The sequence below is a fragment of the Triturus cristatus genome, chromosome 7 (assembly GCF_964204655.1).
Source record: "Triturus cristatus chromosome 7, aTriCri1.1, whole genome shotgun sequence".
In the NCBI taxonomy this organism is placed as follows: domain Eukaryota; kingdom Metazoa; phylum Chordata; class Amphibia; order Caudata; family Salamandridae; genus Triturus; species Triturus cristatus.
The window spans coordinates 1,872,433,849-1,872,453,177 of record NC_140590.1 but is presented as its reverse complement, the minus strand read 5'-3'; the positions used below and the strand labels follow the sequence as shown (position 1 = coordinate 1,872,453,177).

The following is a 19,329-nucleotide window of genomic DNA, read 5'->3' as shown; positions in this document are numbered from 1 at the left end:
CCTGATTGGAGAGTGCCTGCCATCTGCAAGATGGCGGGCACTGAAGAGTGGGCTTCACCTCGCCTCCCCCACCTGAGAGGTGATGTTGGCAGAGGTGGACACACCTTCTGGGCTGCTCAAATTTTTCCTGCCCGTCTTCCTGCCGAAAAGGAGGGGAGATACGAATGGGGGCTTCTCCTGATAGCAGGGGAGGCTGGGGTTCACTTTACAAAGGTGGCAAGGCCTTTGAAGCTCCCCTGTCACAGATGGCTCTTCCTGAACTGGGGGAGGTGTGAACACCTCCGCCCAGGAAAGGCTTTCTTTCTGGGCTCAGGAAGCAAAGGCTCCCACCCCACGGGTCCATAAACTTGTCTTGTGATGGCAGGCTGGCGTTTACCGCCAGGGAACCCAACAGAGGTTGGTTGTTTTTCAGGGGGCATCTCTAAGATGCCCTCTGAGTGCATGGTATAATAAATCCCACACTGGCATCAGTGTGGGTTTATTATGCTGAGAAATTTGCTACCAAACTTCCCAGAAGTCACTGAAGCCATTCTGGTGCTGTGGAGTTCGTAATGACCAACTCCCAGACTATATACTCTTTATGGCTTTACTGCACTTACATAGTCTAAGAATGGACTTAGACACTGTAGGGGTACAGTGTACAGTGCTCATGCAACTGTACCCCCACCAGTGGCACATTGCACCCAGCTAGAGGGGTGCCTTACCTATACCTAGGCTTTCCTGTTTTCAGTTTCTATTTTTGGTAAATTCTGGTGGGGTTTTTTCAGTGTTTTCAAGTGAATTCAATACTTTAAAAAAACAGTGGTTATCAGTGGTTTCACATTATCACGCCATTAAAAACTACAGAAACAGTGTTTTTCCGGTGTTTATGGAATGTTTTGCTTTTATTATTGCTTGCTTTCTGCACTGATAGAGCATGGTATATAGACAGTGTAAGTATAGTGTATATGAGGTCCAAATAGATTTTTGAAAATTAAACTTATTGAAGTATACCATACAATACTTCTTCAGTGAGTCTTTGGTCATGTATGCTCGATCTTTCCTTCCCATTTAAACTTCTGTGAAAAGGCCCTCTCAACATTGGTACTTGAGATGGGCAACGCCAAAACAGCCAGTACACAATTTGTTAACTCTGGCCACTGACATAGCTTTCCATGACAATACTGGTTCACTTGAAGATTGCAATTCTCGGAGCAGGTTCTGCAACATTTGCGCTGATCTGGGCGCTTATGCCCTCAGAGTTATCGAAGCGGTACCACAGTGAGGTTTCATTGACTTCAAATGCCATTGGTGGTGAAGGGTCATTTCTATGCATCATTGCAAGTAATTTCTCATACATTGTAAAATAAAAGTTCCGGAATTGCTCTTCACTATTGCTTTGCTTACCAAGCGGCAAGCACTCTAACATGGAACGTGTTGCAGTGCAAAATCACTAAAGGTGTCGCCCAGCCTACTCTCAAGGAGATGTTTCACATCTACACCAATTATGCTGAACACTTGGCAGACAAGGGTGTTTTCCGACTCTAGTTTTTTTTTTATTATGTTCACTACAGCAGTTACGTTTTCCTGTAAAAATCTGAGAATGCAGTATAGTGTACTTTTTCACATCACTATCAATATGTGACCAAAGATCCTCACATTTCTTGCCTTTGGCATCCTCACTCAGCAAAAATTCTGAAAACAGTTGCCACATGGATAATATAGCATTCATAGCCCCTTGGACTGAGAACCATCAGCTAAGGGACACAGTTGGGATGACTCTTTCTTTGAAGCCACACAAAGCACAAAATGATAAATATTTATGTTTTGATTCTTGTGCATAAGAAAACAGTGCACCGGAATGGACTAAAAGTCAATAGCATTATTCATTAACTCTGAAGATTGTAAGGATGCTTTCAGCAGACATCTAACAAGTGGCAAGGATCTCTTACAGGGAAGCACTTCAGCTCAGGTATCAATTTTGACAGGTCATCACAAAACTTTTTCATATACGTAGCTGAATCACTGCAAATACAAACAATATCACTCCAATCTTTATTGAACTTGGAAAGAACCTTTTGTGCAGAGCATTCCAAGTGACACTGTGTTCCATGTTTTCTAAAAGTCTGGTATCATGTTTTAACCACTATCCCAGATGCATGGTGATAGCACTCTTTTAACATATACTTGTCACTATACCTGGCATTGAATGTTTAAAGACTGAGGGGTTGGCAATTCGCCTACTATCAATACTGACTCACTAGAAAGTGGGAGCTGATGTATTAAGGGTTTTTACCCATTCTCTTTGGGTAAATGTGATGACACATATTAGGAGAGATTCTTGTGAAACTAGCCATTTTACCTGTCAGTGAAAGAGCCAAACGCAGCCAAAATATCAAATATGATTTAGATATTTCCTGATTCTCTACAGTTTATAAAATAATTAAACAAGACCTAAAACATGCTTCTAAACCCTGCATCTTTAGACCAAAGACCACAAAACTGACCAAAAAAATAATAGAAAGAAGAAACAATATTTTAGTGGCATCCCTAAACAACAAAACTCAGGCAGACTAATGCTACACCAGACTTTCTTACTGCTAGCTTGTATAACAAAGTTACATTGAATTGGCCCCTTCAGGAGGAAAGAAAATGACTCTTTCACTCTCTTTTTCCTTTCTTTGAATTGCATTTAGTTTGTGGTTGTGCAGGTGTTTTTTCAGTGTTTATAAGTTTTCACTGGTGAGAGCTATTTCTCTTTCAGTGGGGTTTTATCAGTTATAATAGGTTTAAACCTAAAACCGGACAGCCTACCTATACCATAAAGCAAACACAAGGAGATGATGGACGGAGCGCTGAAACTTTACAGACACTCACCCCCAGTCACAGATCTGGGTTGAATCCATCATCGTTCTTTAACTCTCTTTGCCACCCCTGTTCAGACCCCTTCATATGCAAATCAGTCTTGACCCTGTTCCTTATGGGAGCAGTCCAACCCGAACTAACTGCCAAGCCAGGTCTTTCCTGGACCGGAAACAAGCATTCTGGGACCGGTTTCGAGGTAACACCCCTCATCAGCCAGGCTAGCTTAAATCCAATGGCAAAGTGAGCACGGGGCCCATGTCTGGGCATACCCTGCCAACTTGGGGCGAACAAAGACACGTGGATGCATGCGGTGCAGAGTTGTGTATATCACTGGTGTGGATTGTTCAGAAGACGTGTGGATGCATGCGGTGCAGAGAAGACGCGTGGATGCATGCAGTGCAGAGTTGTGCCTATCACTTTTGTAGATTTCACAGAAGATGCATGGATGCATACAGTGCAGAGTTGTGCCTATCACTGTTGAAAATTTCACAGAAGATGCATGGATGGATGCATGCAGTGCAGAGTTGTACCTATCACTGGTGTAGATTTCTCAGAAGACGCGTGGATGCATGCAGTGCAGAGTTGTGCCTATCACTGATGTAGGTTTCACATAAGGCGCATGGATACATGCAGTGAAGAGTTGTGCCTATCACTGGTGAAGATTTCACAGAAGACGCATGGATACATGCAGTGCAGAGTTGTGCCTATCGCTGGTGTAGATTTCACAGAAGGCGCGTGGATACATGCAGTGCAGAGTTGTGCCTATCACTGGTGTAGATTTCACAGAAGACGCGTGGAAGCATGCAGTGCAGAGTTATGCCTATCACTGGTGTAGATTTCACAGAAGACGCGTGGATGCATGCAGTGCAGAGTTGTGCCTATCACTGATGTAGATTTCACAGAAGACGCGTGGATACATGCAGCGCAGAGTTGTGCCTATGACTGGTGTAGATTTCACAGAAGACGCGTGGATGTATGCGAAGCAGAGTTGTGCCAATCACTGGTGTAGATTTCACAGAAGACGCGTGGATGCATGCAGTGCAGAGTTATGCCTATCACTGGTGTAGATTTCACAGAAGACGCGTTGATGCATGCGATGCAGAGTTGTGCCTATCACTGGTGTAGATTTCACAGAAGACGCGTGGATGCATGCAGTACAGAGTTGTGCCTATCACTGGTGTAGATTTCTCAGAAGACGCGTGGATACATGCAGTGCAGAGTTGTGCCTATCACTGGTGTAGATTTCACAGAAGATGCATGGATACATGCAGTGAAGAGTTGTGCCTATCACTGATGAAGATTTCACAGAAGACGCATGGATACATGCAGTGCAGAGTTGTGCCTATCACTGGTGTAGATTTCACAGAAGGCGCGTGGATACATGCAGTGCAGAGTTGTGCCTATCACTGGTGTAGATTTCACAGAAGACGCGTGGAAGCATGCAGTGCAGAGTTATGCCTATCACTGGTGTAGATTTCACAGAAGACGCGTGGATGCATGCAGTGTAGAGTTGTGCCTATCACTGATGTAGATTTCACAGAAGACGCGTGGATACATGCAGCGCAGAGTTGTGCCTATGACTGGTGTAGATTTCACAGAAGACGCGTGGATACATGCAGTGCAGAGTTGTGCCTATCACTGGTGTAGATTTCACAGAAGACGCGTGGATGCATGCAGTGCAGAGTTGTGCCTATCACTGGTGTAAATTTCACAGAAGACGCGTGGATACATGCAGTGCAGAGTTGTGCCTATCTCTGGTGTAGATTTCACAGAAGACGCATGGATACATGCAGTGCAGAGTTGTGCCTATCACTGGTGCAGATTTCACAGAAGACGCGTTGATGTATGCGAAGCAGAGTTGTGCCAATCACTGGTGTAGATTTCACAGAAGACGCGTGGATGCATGCAGTGCAGAGTTGTGCCTATCACTGGTGTAGATTTCACAGAAGACGCGTTGATGCATGCGATGCAGAGTTGTGCCTATCACTGGTGTAGATTTCACAGAAGACGCGTGGATGCATGCAGTACAGAGTTGTGCCTATCACTGGTGTAAATTTCACAGAAGACGCGTGGATACATGCAGTGCAGAGTTGTGCCTATCACTGGTGTAGATTTCACAGAAGATGCATGGATACATGCAGTGCAGAGTTGTGCCTATCACTGGTGCAGATTTCACAGAAGACGCGTTGATGCATGCGAAGCAGAGTTGTGCCTATCACTGGTGTAGATTTCACAGAAGACGCGTTGATGTATGCGAAGCAGAGTTGTGCCAATCACTGGTATAGATTTCACAGAAGACGCTTGGATGCATGCAGTGCAGAGTTGTGCCTATCACTGGTGTAGATTTCACAGAAGATGCTTGGATGCATGTGGTGCAGAGAAGATGCGAGGATGCATGCAATGTGTCTTATCACTGCTGTAGATTTATACATTCTCAGGCGTCCAATGAGCTTCCTTTACACTCTATGCAAATTATTGGTTTCAGACATGCTTGTAGTTCTGTGGGCATATTCAGTGGACTATCTGCATGCCAGAACCTGGGTAGAACTGTGCCATTGCACATTGTTAAAACGTTTTTCTTTCTACGCTGGGAAAGTATTTCCCCCCTGGAGTAAACCTACTGTCATTCAAATACGGAGTTGCATCCATTTCTTTCTCACGCCTTCTGTTTAAATGAGCAACTTTCCAGGGAGGCAGTGGCCACAAAACAATATTGTGGGCCGGGCCTAGTGGTCTCAAGTTTACAAGGAGCTTTACTAAAATACACGTACGTGTGTCTCTTGTGGTAGAGGGAGCGATACATGAATGCAGGCGTTAAAGACAGACCGGGCACTGTAACGCTTTGTTCGCTGCACTTCGAGGGTAGTACCATAAACATGTGTACACTTGTGTTGTACTTTCATAACAGGTCCTGAAGTTACCTCCCCAGCTGCGCCCATCGGTATTGATGAAGATGGTGAGCTCTACGCCATCGACAGCCAAGATTATCAGAGAATGGGAAGCTTCAACCGCCCTGCAGGTGAGGCTAATCTGCTGCTTTTAATGCACACATAAACTACCCGAGGAAACAATGAAGAATTATTTCTTGCGATCTTTCATGAGAATGAACTTGTGTTGTGTTACTGGTTTGTAAAGAAGTGGGTGTTTCTCTCTGGGTCCCCTCTGCCAACTCTCGTGGTCATTTCATGTGTGAGTGGTATTATGGTAGTGGCCACACATGCTGCTCTTTAGAGGTTACAGCTAGGCTTCTGAAGGTGGAGCTCGGCGTTCTATGTGGTGTTTTAGGGGGTGCCTGTCTCTGGGTCCCCTCTGCTGACTCTAGTGGTCATTTCATGTGTGTATGGTGCTGGCCTTACATGCTGCTCTTTAGAGGTTACAGCCAGGCTTCTGAAGGTGGGGCTCTGTGTTCTTTGTGGTGTTTTAGGGGGTGCCTGTCTCTGGCTCCCCTCTGCTGACTCTTGTGGTCCTTTCATCTGTGAGTGGTGCTACGGTGTGGGCCACACATGCTGCTCTTTAGAGGTCACAGCCAGGCTTCTGAAGGTGGGGCTCGGCGTTCTTTGTGGTGTTTTAGGGGGTGCCTGTCTCTGGCTCCCCTCTGCTGACTCTTGTGGTCCTTTCATCTGTGAGTGGTCCTACGGTGCTGGCCGCACATGCTGCTCTTTAGAGGTTACAGCTAGGCTTCTGAAGGTGGAGCTCGGCGTTCTTTGTGGTGTTTTAAGGGGGTGAATGTCTCTGGGTCCCCTCTGCCGACTCTCGTCGTCATTTCATGTGTGAGTGGTGCTACGGTGCTGGCCACACATGCTGCTCTTTAGAGGTTACAGCCAGGCTTCTGAAGGTGGGGCTCGGCGTTGTTTGCGGTGTTTTTAAGGGGGTGCATGTCTCTGGGTCCCCTCTGCAGACTCTTGCAGTCATTTAATCTGTGAGTGGTGCTACAGTGCAGGCCGCACATGCTGCTCTTTAGAGGTCACAGCCAGGCTTCTGAAGGTGGGGCTCTGTGTTCTTTGTGGTGTTTTAGGGGGTGCATGTCTCTGGGTCCCCTCTGCTGACTCGTGGTCATTTCATCTGTGAGTGGTGCTACGGTGTGGGCCACACATGCTGCTCTTTAGAGGTCACAGCCAGGCTTCTGAAGGTGGGGCTCTGTGTTCTTTGTGGTGTTTTAGGGGGTGCCTGTCTCTGGGTCCCCTCTGCTGACTCTAGTGGTCATTTCATCTGTGAGTGGTGCTACAGTGCTGGCTGCACATGCTGCTCTTTAGAGGTCACAGTCAGGCTTCTGGCGGTGGGGCTCGGCGTTGTTTGTGGTGTTTCTAAGGGGGTGCCTGTCTCTGGGTCCCCTCTGCTGACTCTAGTGGTCATTTCATGTGTGAGTGGTGCTACGGTGTGGGCCACACATATGCTGCTCTTTAGAGGTCACAGCCAGGCTTCTGAAGGTGGGGCTCTGTGTTCTTTGTGGTGTTTTAGGGGGTGCCTGTCTCTGGGTCCCCTCTGCTGACTCTAGTGGTCATTTCATGTGTGTATGGTGCTGGCCTTACATGCTGCTCTTTAGAGGTTACATCCAGGCTTCTGAAGGTGGGGCTCGGTGTTCTTTGTGGTGTTTTTAAGGGGGTGCCTGTCTCTGGCTCCCCTCTGCCGACTCTCGTGGTCATTTAATCTGTGAGTGGTGCTACGGTGTGGGCCACACATGCTGCTCTTTAGAGGTCACAGCCAGGCTTCTGAAGGTGTGGCTCAGCGTTCTTTGTGGTGTTTTAGGGGGTGCCTGTCTCTGGGTCCCCTCTGCTGACTCTAGTGGTCATTTCATCTGTGAGTGGTGCTGCAGTGTGGGCCACACATGCTGCTCTTTAGAGGTCACAGCCAGGCTTCTGAAGGTGGGGCTCGGTGTTCTTTGTGGTGTTTTTAAGGGGGTGCCTGTCTCTGGCTCCCCTCTGCCGACTCTCGTGGTCATTTAATCTGTGAGTGGTGCTACAGTGTGGGCCACACATGCAGCTGTTTAAAGGTCACAGCCAGGTTTCTGAAGGTGGGGCTCGGTGTTCTTTGTGGTGTTTTAGGGGGTGCCTGTCTCTGGCTCCCCTCTGCTGACTCTTGTGGTCCTTTCATCTGTGAGTGGTGCTACGGTGTGGGCCACACATGCTGCTCTTTAGAGGTCACAGCCAGGCTTCTGAAGGTGTGGCTCAGCGTTCTTTGTGGTGTTTTAGGGGGTGCCTGTCTCTGTGTCCCCTCTGCTGACTCTAGTGGTCATTTCATCTGTGAGTGGTGCTACGGTGTGGGCCTTACATGCTGCTCTTTAGAGGTTACAGCTAGGCTTCTGAAGGTGGGGCTCGGTGTTCTTTGTGGTGTTTTAGGGGGTGCCTGTCTCTGGCTCCCCTCTGCTGACTCTTGTGGTCATTTCATCTGTGAGTGGTGCTACAGTGCTGGCTGCACATGCTGCTCTTTAGAGGTCACAGTCAGGCTTCTGGCGGTGGGGCTCGGCGTTGTTTGTGGTGTTTCTAAGGGGGTGCCTGTCTCTGGGTCCCCTCTGCTGACTCTAGTGGTCATTTCATGTGTGAGTGGTGCTACGGTGTGGGCCACACATATGCTGCTCTTTAGAGGTCACAGCCAGGCTTCTGAAGGTGGGGCTCGGCGTTCTTTGTGGTGTTTTTAAGGGGGTGCATGTCTCTGTGTCCCCTCTGCTGACTCTAGTGGTCATTTCATCTGTGAGTGGTGCTACGGTGTGGGCCTTACATGCTGCTCTTTAGAGGTCACAGTCAGGCTTCTGGCGGTGGGGCTCGGCGTTGTTTGCGGTGTTTTAGGGGGTGCCTGTCTCTGGCTCCCCTCTGCTGACTCTAGTGGTCATTTCATCTGTGAGTGGTGCTACAGTGTGGGCCACACATGCAGCTCTTTAAAGGTCACAGACAGGTTTCTGAAGGTGGGGCTCGGTGTTCTTTGTGGTGTTTTAGGGGGTGCCTGTCTCTGGGTCCCCTCTGCTGACTCTAGTGGTCATTTCATGTGTGAGTGGTGCTACGGTGTGGGCCACACATATGCTGCTCTTTAGAGGTCACAGCCAGGCTTCTGAAGGTGGAGCTTGGCGTTCTTTGTGGTGTTTTAGGGGGTGCATGTCTCTGGGTCCCCTCTGCTGACTCGTGGTCATTTCATCTGTGAGTGGTGCTACGGTGTGGGCCACACATGCTGCTCTTTAGAGGTCACAGCCAGGCTTCTGAAGGTGGAGCTTGGCGTTCTTTGTGGTGTTTTAGGGGGTGCATGTCTCTGGGTCCCCTCTGCTGACTCGTGGTCATTTCATCTGTGAGTGGTGCTACGGTGTGGGCCACACATGCTGCTCTTTAGAGGTCACAGCCAGGCTTCTGAAGGTGGAGCTTGGCGTTCTTTGTGGTGTTTTAGGGGGTGCATGTCTCTGGGTCCCCTCTGCTGACTCGTGGTCCTTTCATCTGTGAGTGGTGCTACAGTGTGGGCCACACATGCTGCTCTTTAGAGGTCACAGTCAGGCTTCTGGCGGTGGGGCTCGGCGTTGTTTGTGGTGTTTCTAAGGGGGTGCCTGTCTCTGGGTCCCCTCTGCTGACTCTAGTGGTCATTTCATGTGTGAGTGGTGCTACGGTGTGGGCCACACATATGCTGCTCTTTAGAGGGCACAGCCAGGCTTCTGAAGGTGGGGCTCGGCGTTCTTTGTGGTGTTTTAGGGGGTGCCTGTCTCTGGGTCCCCTCTGCTGACTCTCGTGGTCATTTCATGTGTAAGTGGTGCTACGGTGTGGGCCACACATGCTGCTCTTTAGAGGTCACAGCCAGGCTTCTGAAGGTGGGGCTCGGCGTTCTTTGTGGTGTTTTAGGGGGTGCCTGTCTCTGGGTCCCCTCTGCTGACTCTAGTGGTCATTTCATGTGTAAGTGGTGCTACGGTGTGGGCCACACATGCTGCTCTTTAGAGGTCACAGCCAGGCTTCTGAAGGTGGGGCTCGGCGTTCTTTGTGGTGTTTTAGGGGGTGCCTGTCTCTGGGTCCCCTCTGCTGACTCTAGTGGTCATTTCATCTGTGAGTGGTGCTACGGTGTGGGCCGCACATGCTGCTCTCTAGAGGTCACAGCCAGGCTTCTGAAGGTGTGGCTCAGCGTTCTTTGTGGTGTTTTTAAGGGGGTGCCTGTCTCTGGGTCCCCTCTGCCGACTCTTTCATTTCGATCGGAGAATTCTTTTGTATTCACCAAGAACAACAAATTATGTCCGTTCTGCACATTCTGCTGCTTGTGGGGACAGAGTACGACAAAAACATGGGCAGGGCCGTTTCTAGGTGTTTTGCCACCCTAGACAAGAATTGAAAAATGCCGCCCCCTCCCTTTTTCTACCATCACTCTCTCCCCCTGTCAATTAGGCTAGAACAATGAATGCATTAGATATTCCCAAACTCATGTTTTTTGCCGCCCTCCCCCTTGTGCCGCCCTAGGCGGCCGCCTAGTCTTGCCTAATGGTAGAAACGGCCCTGAACATGGGCGCAAAGAAATACAAGATCGAGTCAAGTTTAGTTTATGCCTTTTCTGGTCAATGCTCGAAAACACAGTCATGTAAAGTGCAGCTATCTCCTTTTGGGTGCAAACCTTTCATATTATTCTGCTTGGTCTTGTGTGTTGGCGTGCCTGTGTGTGACTATGCATCTGCATGTATGTGCGTGGGCGCATGTTTGTGTGCGTCTGTATTTGTGTTTACTGAAATGAGCTCTTTCTGTGCTCCTCCTCCTTATCCGTTTGTTTTCGATTCTCAGGCCATCTTCTTTCTGGCAGAGGTTGCTCTGTTTTAGTGCATCTGTCATACAATCTTGTAGGTAGGGATGTAAGTCGCAAATATTTTGCTACAGCGTGTTCAGTCAGCTGCGGCGAAGCTGGCGTTAAATCGCAAGTACGACTCTTCCTCTACTCAGGCGCTGCGTGAACTCCACTGGCTGCCCATTAGAGAAAGGGTTCTCTTGAAGTCCCTTTGCCTAGTTCATAAAGCAATCTATGGGAGGGGCCCGGTCCCGCTCCAAGAAAGATTCACACGCTACTCCCCCACAAGGCAGCTGCGATCCTCTAATGCTAGCCTGCTGACGCAACCTAGGTTCAAACGATCAAGGTTGGGCGGGAGGGCTTTTAGTGTGGTTGGAGCCCGGATGTGGAACGAGCTCCCGCAGGGGCTTAGACTGACAGATTCGTTGATGGCATTCAGAAAGAGCCTCAAGACCTGGCTCTTTCCAGCAGCCTGATGACCCCGGACCTCTCCCCTGCTCAGCATAAGTGACCTTGTTCTGTCAGAGCGCCTGGATACCCGTAGGGTCGCAGTTCTGCGCTTTATAAATGCTAATACAATACAATACAATACAATTTTACATATTTGCCAACTTGGATTTTTTGCTGTGAACTTTGGTTCTAGATTGCCAGGAAATGATATCAGCCTACTTACTACACAGTGACCGCTTCAGAGCAGATGCAAACACATCTCCTAATGTATAAAAAAGTGTATTAAAAAAATATTTAGGGTACAGGGTGCACTGTGTCTTCTGTGACACTGTATGCTGGGCTGATATTAGGGTACAGGGTGCACTGTGTCGTCTGTGACACTGTATGCAGGGCTGATATTAGGGTACAGGGTGCACTGTGTCATCTGTGACACTGTATGCAGGGCTGATATTAGGGTACAGGGTGCACTGTGTCATCTGTGACACTGTATGCAGGGCTGATATTAGGGTACAGGGTGAACTGTGTCATTTGTGACACTGTGTGCAGGGCTGATTTTAGGGTACAGGGTGCACTGTGTCATCTGTGACACTGTGTGCAGGGCTGATATTAGGGCACAGGGTGCACTGTCTCATCTGTGACACTGTGTGCAGGGCTGATATTAGGGTACAGGGTGCACTGTGTCATCTGTGACACTGAGTGCAGGGCTCATATTAGGGTACAGGGTGCACTGTGTCATCTGTGACACTGTTTGCAGGGCTGATATTAGGGTACAGGGTGCACTGTGTCATCTGTGACACTGAGTGCAGGGCTCATATTAGGGTACAGGGTGCACTGTGTCTTCTGTGACACTGTATGCAGGGCTCATATTAGGGTACAGGGTGCACTGTGTCATCTGTGACACTGTAAGCAGGGCTGCTGAAGATGGGTCCTCTCTACGGGGCCTTGAGCCTGAAGCAGTTAGGAAAACATGTTCTGCTAATTCAAAATCTTGTTCGAAAGATCTCCCAGTAAGTTCAGTTGTGCTTGTAGGAGGCATTCAAGTCCTGACATCCCCTTTTCTTTTCTTCTTATACTTATTTCTCAACCCTACTTCAAGTATGCCTCCCTCCCATTGCCTCACTCCGGCATTAGCTGTTCAGACCAGCCTGGAGGGTGGACGGTGAGGTAGGTACAGTACAGGAACCTGGACTGAATATTATGTGAGCCCCATGATGTCATTCTAGGTCGAGCCTACCCGGCAGCGCAAGCTGTCTGGTTGCGAAGACTTATTGTGCACTTACAAGAACTTACAGGGTTTTACAGCCTGCCCATTGCTTGTCTTTAATGTCACTTTCATGTCATGTTTCTCATTCAGTGGCTTTACTTGTCTCAGGTTGTCCATCTCAAACCCACAATTGTATTGTTTTAGACCTCCTTCCTAGATCAGCAATATAAAAACATACAAAATATGTGCAATTAATAGCATTATTCTCTGAGATCTCCTCTGAGATCAATATAAATACATAAAAAATATGTGCAATTAATATCATTATGCAAGAGCTAAACATATTTAAAATAGTGTTAAAAAAGTAAACAGATTATTGCATATAAATTCATTTGGAGGTATTCTAATTAGATTGATCAGCTCATTAATTCTAGAAATCTTATATCTAAAACATATGAGTTTTATAAAACTGCGCCGAGCTTCCACCAAGACCTTATGACGGCCGGGCTGGTTTATCCGATGTATTGCTGACGGTCCTACTGATTTCCGCTCCAGGATTTCTAAACAGGAGATCCGTGAGGTCTAAGAGAACCTGCTATTCTAGCGTCTCTCTGTTATCATTCCGACTCAAGTTCCCCTGTCCTACAAATTGTGTGTTTTTGACTCGTTTGAATCCTGTTGGCTTCCTCGATCATGGTGGCGTTCTGATCTTCAAACATGAAGGCAGTCGTTGTTAGTTTTCTGTATCATTCCGGGTCCTGAATATGATGATCGTGTCCACTCCCTGACACATAAATCTGGGAACGATCCCGTCAGACCACCCCCGTTGAAGTGGAGCATCCTTCGTACTTATCAAGTACCCCTAATATGTTGATGACGTCTATTTTGACCACCACTTTGCTGGTTGGATTTTAAGTACTATTACTGTCCCTCACTGTTTATCGGTCCTCGCCCTGATGAAGGTGGGACCCACGACTGGGTCCAATACCGAAACGCGCGTTGGCGCTTGAATTTTCGGCCTTTTCTCATAACGTTATCTCCTCTTTACATCTCGAGGAGACATGAGCCTACCACCCATACAATCTTATCTGGACGTTTTTCTCTACCCTGACCGGAATTGGTTTGCAGTGTGTTTGCTGAATGAATGTGTGCTATATGAGTTGAGTCGTGTGTGGGACATTTAATATATGTTTTAGATATACAAATCTGTATTATTGAACACTGAATGTTTGTATATATAAATATCAACTTAAAAGATTTTGAAAACATTTCATGTATATAAAAATTAAAAATTGACTAAAAATATATTTCTATATTCATTTTCTCTGTATGATGCTTACACCTTTCTGTTCGTTCAGCTCCAGTTGAGTGTCCTTTGCATGTAGGGACCTATCTCTTAGGCCCTTGTAATTATGGGGAGGTGGTCCTTCTTTCTTTAGAATTCTAATTAGATTGATCAGCTCATTAATTCTAGAAATCTTATATCTAAAACATATGAGTTTTATAAAACTGCGCCGAGCTTCCACCAAGACCTTATGTCGGCAGACATATAAAACATGTGCGATGTCTTGAGCACCTCCTCTACATAGAACTCAAGATCCCATATTACCTGTCCATCTAGAGTTTGTCCCTCCCCTGGAGGATAGCCATTTTATCCTCACTTGGATTAACTGGCTTCTATCCTTCCACTGTTCACGTTTATGGAATTACCTTTTTATTTTTGCTTAAGCACTTCATGAGAGTGCATGTGTTTTTCAGCTTCCTCTCTCATGTGATTCTCCCCGCAAATGCTCACCCTGTTGTCCATCTTGCTATCTCCCTCATGTTGCATTCTCTTCAGTGCCTCTCCCCGCCAGACTTCCTGGCTCCCTCTTGCTCCATGTTGCTTTTTCAGTTGTGTGCTTCTTCGGCCACGCCTGTATTGCTCTCCCATGTGTGCAGTTTATCCCCTCCCCACCCATTCTCTGTTGCTTCACGCTCCTCTGTTGCCCCCATGCCTAGATTCACCATTTTTGGGAAGGGGGCAGGCAGCACGTAGGATCGGTAAATAAAAAAGATTGTCACTTATGTCGTTTTAAAGGTGTGTATGCTTATTGACAAATGTCAGCGCACACATTGTCATACCTTTTAGTACTGGCCATGTTGCATAGCCTCTTGCTAATGTTGTAAAGCATTTCCACAAGTCATTAGCAATGTCAATGGGTCCCAAAGACTAGACCTATTGGCTGTGCCAATGCTTGTTCAATACGCCCCCAGCAATGCTGTTGCTATTCAACGATGAAAAGTTGATGATTGGTAAAAGGCTAAACTATTGTTTTATGCACCTGAGCGCAGAGTGTCAGGAGTGCTGTTGTGTGGCTCTCTGTGATTTTACATTTTATCTTTTGACATATATTGCTGAAAATGGAACAATGCTTTTGTTTGTCGTTGGGGAATCCTAGCTAGGGTTGTTTATCCTTCGTTATTTTTGGTCCTTTCTTAGCATTTGGTGCAAGTTATCTCATGTGCTTAAGATGTACTTCTAAGCACTACATTCCCATAGATGATCACTGTGGCGCCCTTCAGGCGATGGTCCCTTCTGCGCACAACAGAAGTGTGGGAACTGTGCTGCCATGTGCAGCACTTCCACGTTTATAGCTGATAACAATCATTTCATTCTTTTTCCACAGGTGAAGGAAGTGTGGACCCGAGGAGAGAAGTTGATCATTCTTCCATTTGTAATGACAAAGGGATATTACGTGAATCCGCAGCAGAGCAGCTCAAAGTAAACATTAAAATGGTGAGTGTTACTGAGACAAAGAATCTGATAAGGACGATGTGGTCCGGGAGCGACCAGGAAGTGAAGGAAGAAAGAAATGAAGAGGGACAGAATGGATGCAGCCAGCAGATGTTTTCCAGCTTCCATCAGGTCATGCCAAGTGCACAGAGATCAGAAGCGTACACTAAACATGAGATCATGAGTAATCACAATCCAGTTTCATACTTGTACCCTGAGAGAGAGCAGAATCACGAGAAGAGCGCAAGCACTGGGCACCAGCGAGCACACAAAGGAAAAGAAAGACATGCATGTACTGTATGTGGGAAAAGCCTGCGTTCAGCCTCAGCACTTCTCAGACATGAGAGAGTACATACGGGAGAAAGGCCTTTCCTTTGCAGTATTTGTGGAAAAAGCTACAATCAAAAGGAAGTTCTTCGAAGACACCAAAAGATGCACACCGGTGAAAAGCCATATCAGTGCAGTGTATGTGGGAAGAGATTTGCTCTAAAACACAATCTCGTTGGACACCAAACAACACACAAGAGGCGACAACGCAGTTACGAGACGGGTCTATAGGGAACATCACAAATGCTGCAATGTGTAAATCCTGAAAGAGAGAGGAAACCTCAGATGAACTAGCTGGTACCACACCCAGAGAGCCAACAGGACCAAGCGCCAGTCAGAACAACTCAACTCATGATAGTTGGGATCACGGGGTGTCCAGATACAAACTGAGAATTGTGTGGAAAAGGCAACTGAATGAATAATAAACGCTTTTATGGTGATGCAGAAAATATGGAATTTGAAAGAGAGAAGCTAAATATGGATTAAAACACTGACACTGTACCAATCGCTTCACACAGATTTCTTTTCACAGGGAGTGTTAGCACTGATTTGTAGCAAAGGAGTGTATGCAACAGAAATGGAACCATGTGATGCGTTACAGAGCGCTGACTGATGTAGCGCACATTGGATACAATCACCAGTTGATAACTATAAGAGACGAGGCAGTGTTGGACTCAGGTTCTTTTCCAACAACAGATCAATTTACCAAACAGAACATCTTTTTCCATTACTTGATCTAAAAACAATGTATGTCATGCTAACATTTGAGGTGCACATGAGAGGGCAGAATTTGTACAAGTTTATTCACATCAACATCTGTTACCATAAGTAATGTCATAGTATTTAAATGAACCAATGGCATTCCAGTGGAAGAACCATGGCCCCGACCCCCATTGCAGGACTGAACTCATTTGAAAAAGTCTTCGACTGAATGCAGTTTATTTGTTCTCACTGCAGTGCAATAAAAGTGACAGAAACAAGAATCTGGAGCTGTGTCCTCAATGGAACGTCCCAGGAGAAACTGTTGCTAAACCATACAGAGTAGGACATACCTCGTCTTCCAGGCACTATTGTGCTCCACACACAAGAGTAACAAAGTGATTCGATATTGAGACTTAACATCACAGGATCTCAAACGTAAAGCATACACTGATCTAGTCTCGCAAAATCCAAACCAACCTTTAACATAGCGCTCACCGCAGTAAGAGCGCGTGACCTGGAGAACAAAGCCATTCCTGCCATATGTTGGAGGGCTTCATATCCTCTGGAGCCGTGGTACTCATAGTACGGCCCGCGGGCCACCAGCGGCCCGGCAGGCCTTCATTGGCGGCCCGCGGACCTTGCCATGCCGTTTTTACATTGCCAGGGAGGCCGACAGTAAACCCAGAAGATGACCACAGCAGCACGTAGTGAATACGTATTAAAGAATTATTCACTATGTATGCTCCTGCAGCCATCTTCTGTGTTTACTGCCAGCCCCTGCGACCTCACACATGTCACAGTCGGAAAGCTTCCTAAGAGGCCCTTTAAAAGTCTGCTGTAAGCATTTTCACAGCTGACTTTTAAAGGGCCTTTTGTGAAGCTTCCTGTTTCGTGTTGACAACGACGTCCTCCTCTCCTGTGGCCTCTACTCCACCCACAGAGACAGACACACAGAGACAGAGAGACACACACACATAGACACACACACAAACACACAGAGACAAACAGAGACACACAGACAGAGAGACACACACACAGAGACCGAGAGAGACAGAGACACACACACAGACAGAGAGACACACACACACAGACCGAGAGAGACCGAGACACACACACAGACAGAGAGACACACACACAGAAACACACACACACAGACATACACACACAGACATACACACACAGACATACACACAGACATACACACAGACACACACACAGACAGAGACTAAGACAGAGAGACACAGACAGAGACTGGGACAGAGAGACACAGAGACCGAGACACACAAAGACAGTGACACACACAGAGACACACACACAGACAGAGAGACACACAGACAGAGAGACACAGAGACAGAGCGAGACACATACACAGAGACTGAGACACACACACAGAGACACACAGACCGATACAGAAACACAGAGACAGAGAGACGGAGACACACACACACACACAGAGACACACACAAACACACACAGAGACACACACACACACAGAGATAGAGATACCACACACAGACACACACACAGACACATAGACAGAGACACACACACAGAGACAGAGACAAACGCACAGTGACAGACACACACACACAGACACAAAGAGGCAGAGACACTCACACAGAGACACACACACACAGATACAGAGACACACAGACAGAGACAGACATGGACAGGGACAGAGACAGACAGGGACAGACAGACAGACATGTGTGTGTATGCCGGGTCCGGTGGCTCAGTGGACTAATGCATCCACTGCAGGGGCCTGTGTTCGACCTCATGGTCACAGTTTTTTTTCTCTAGCCCCGCCCCCTCCCCCACTGACCCCGCCCCCACCAGTGCGGCCCTCGGCCACAAACCACACTGTAAATTTGGCCCCCGAGAGAAAGTTTGTGAGTACCCATGCTCTGGAGGAAGAGCAGCATTACCACAGCTCATCTTGACTCGTAATCAAAGTGGACAATGTGCTGTTTTAAACATTACTTCCAGTTGCAGAAGTAATTTGTGTTTATTAAATCAGTTGCCCAATGACGACAAAGACAGGTCGATATAATGTTCATTTCACATGGAATTGTTTTTAGTGTTTACTTGTAAATGAATAATCTTTCATTTTAAATAACACATACAATAATGTTTGCCTTAATAAATGTTAACGTTCAGTATCTTTTGTGTCACATATCGATGTAAACTGTAGCCTTTATGGGCTGTAACCTTCTGCCAAAGGCTATAACGGTTGTTAAAGGCCATTGTCCTAAGTTATAGTTTTAAGCCTCTCCATTGTCTTCACCTGAGCTTTGAACATTCCATTATTTTAATATTAATTATTATTGATTAAACATGTTAGGAATTTAGAACAAAGAATGTTGTCAGGTGAGTGTTCCGGGACGTAGAGACCTCCGAAGCAAACCATGTAACTGTTTTTTCATTCGGCCTTGGAGCCTCAGGAACCAGGTACAACTGCGAGCTTGCTAAAATATCTTGAGAAGCGTCTTCCGGCTTTGCTCTCAGATGTAGCAAGTGGGTGAGTTAATGTTTATCCTTGGATGGCAGTCTAGGGCTGATGTCACCAATACATATAACATAGATCTGTAATGCAATGTATAGAAAGCAGCAGCATTGTGTTAAGCTAAAGAAGAGGATACAATTTCTATTCACTGTATGATCCAGCTCACAGGGGAGCTCTCACTCTGCCGATTTACGGGGGAGTTCGCGCTCTGTCGGTTTACGGGGGAGTTCTCGCTCTGTTGGTTTATGGGGGAGTTCTCGCTCTGCCGGTTTGCGGGGGAGCTCTCACTCTGCTGGTTTACCAGGGAGCTCTTACTCTGCCAGTTTACGGGGGAGCTCTGGCTCTGCCAGTTTACGGGGGAGCTCTCGCTCTGCCAGTTTACATCGGAGCTCTGGCTTTGCCCGTTTACGTGGGAGTTCTTGCTCTGCCGGTTTACGTGGGAGCTCTGGTTCTGCCAGTTTACGTGGGAGCTCTGGCTCTGCCAGTTTACATCGGACCTCTGGCTTTGCCACTTTACGTGGGAGTTCTTGCTCTGCCAGTTTACGTGGGAGCTCTGGTTCTGCCAGTTTACGTGGGAGCTCTGGCTCTGCCAGTTTACATCGGAGCTCTGGCTCTGCCACTTTACGGGGGAGCTCTTGCTCTGTCCGTTTACATGGGAGCTCTGGCTCTGCCAGTTTACATCGGAGCTCTGGCTCTGCCAGTTTACGTGGGAGCTCTGGCTCTGTGGAGCTCTCACTCTGCCAGTTTATGGGGGAGCTCTCACTCTGCCAATCTGTATATGAGGCCCTTAGT

The 19,329-nt window shown here is 47.2% G+C and overlaps 1 protein-coding gene across 2 annotated transcripts in view; it reads left to right on the top strand.

The window, feature by feature from the left end:
- LOC146813557 (uncharacterized) overlaps window positions 1–17,043 on the top strand; it is a 98,357-nt gene extending 81,314 nt beyond the window's left edge. The window contains exons 6-7 of one of the 2 annotated variants that reach the window (XM_085620336.1): window positions 5,753–5,863; window positions 14,899–17,043. In XM_085620336.1, coding sequence (XP_085476462.1) covers window positions 5,753–5,863; window positions 14,899–15,563 — 776 coding nt within the window. In that variant the 3' untranslated portion in view covers window positions 15,564–17,043. The remainder of the gene's footprint in view (window positions 1–5,752; window positions 5,864–14,898) is intronic. The other variant, XM_085620337.1, reaches the window with a different exon arrangement.
- Window positions 17,044–19,329: the final 2,286 nt, after the last annotated feature.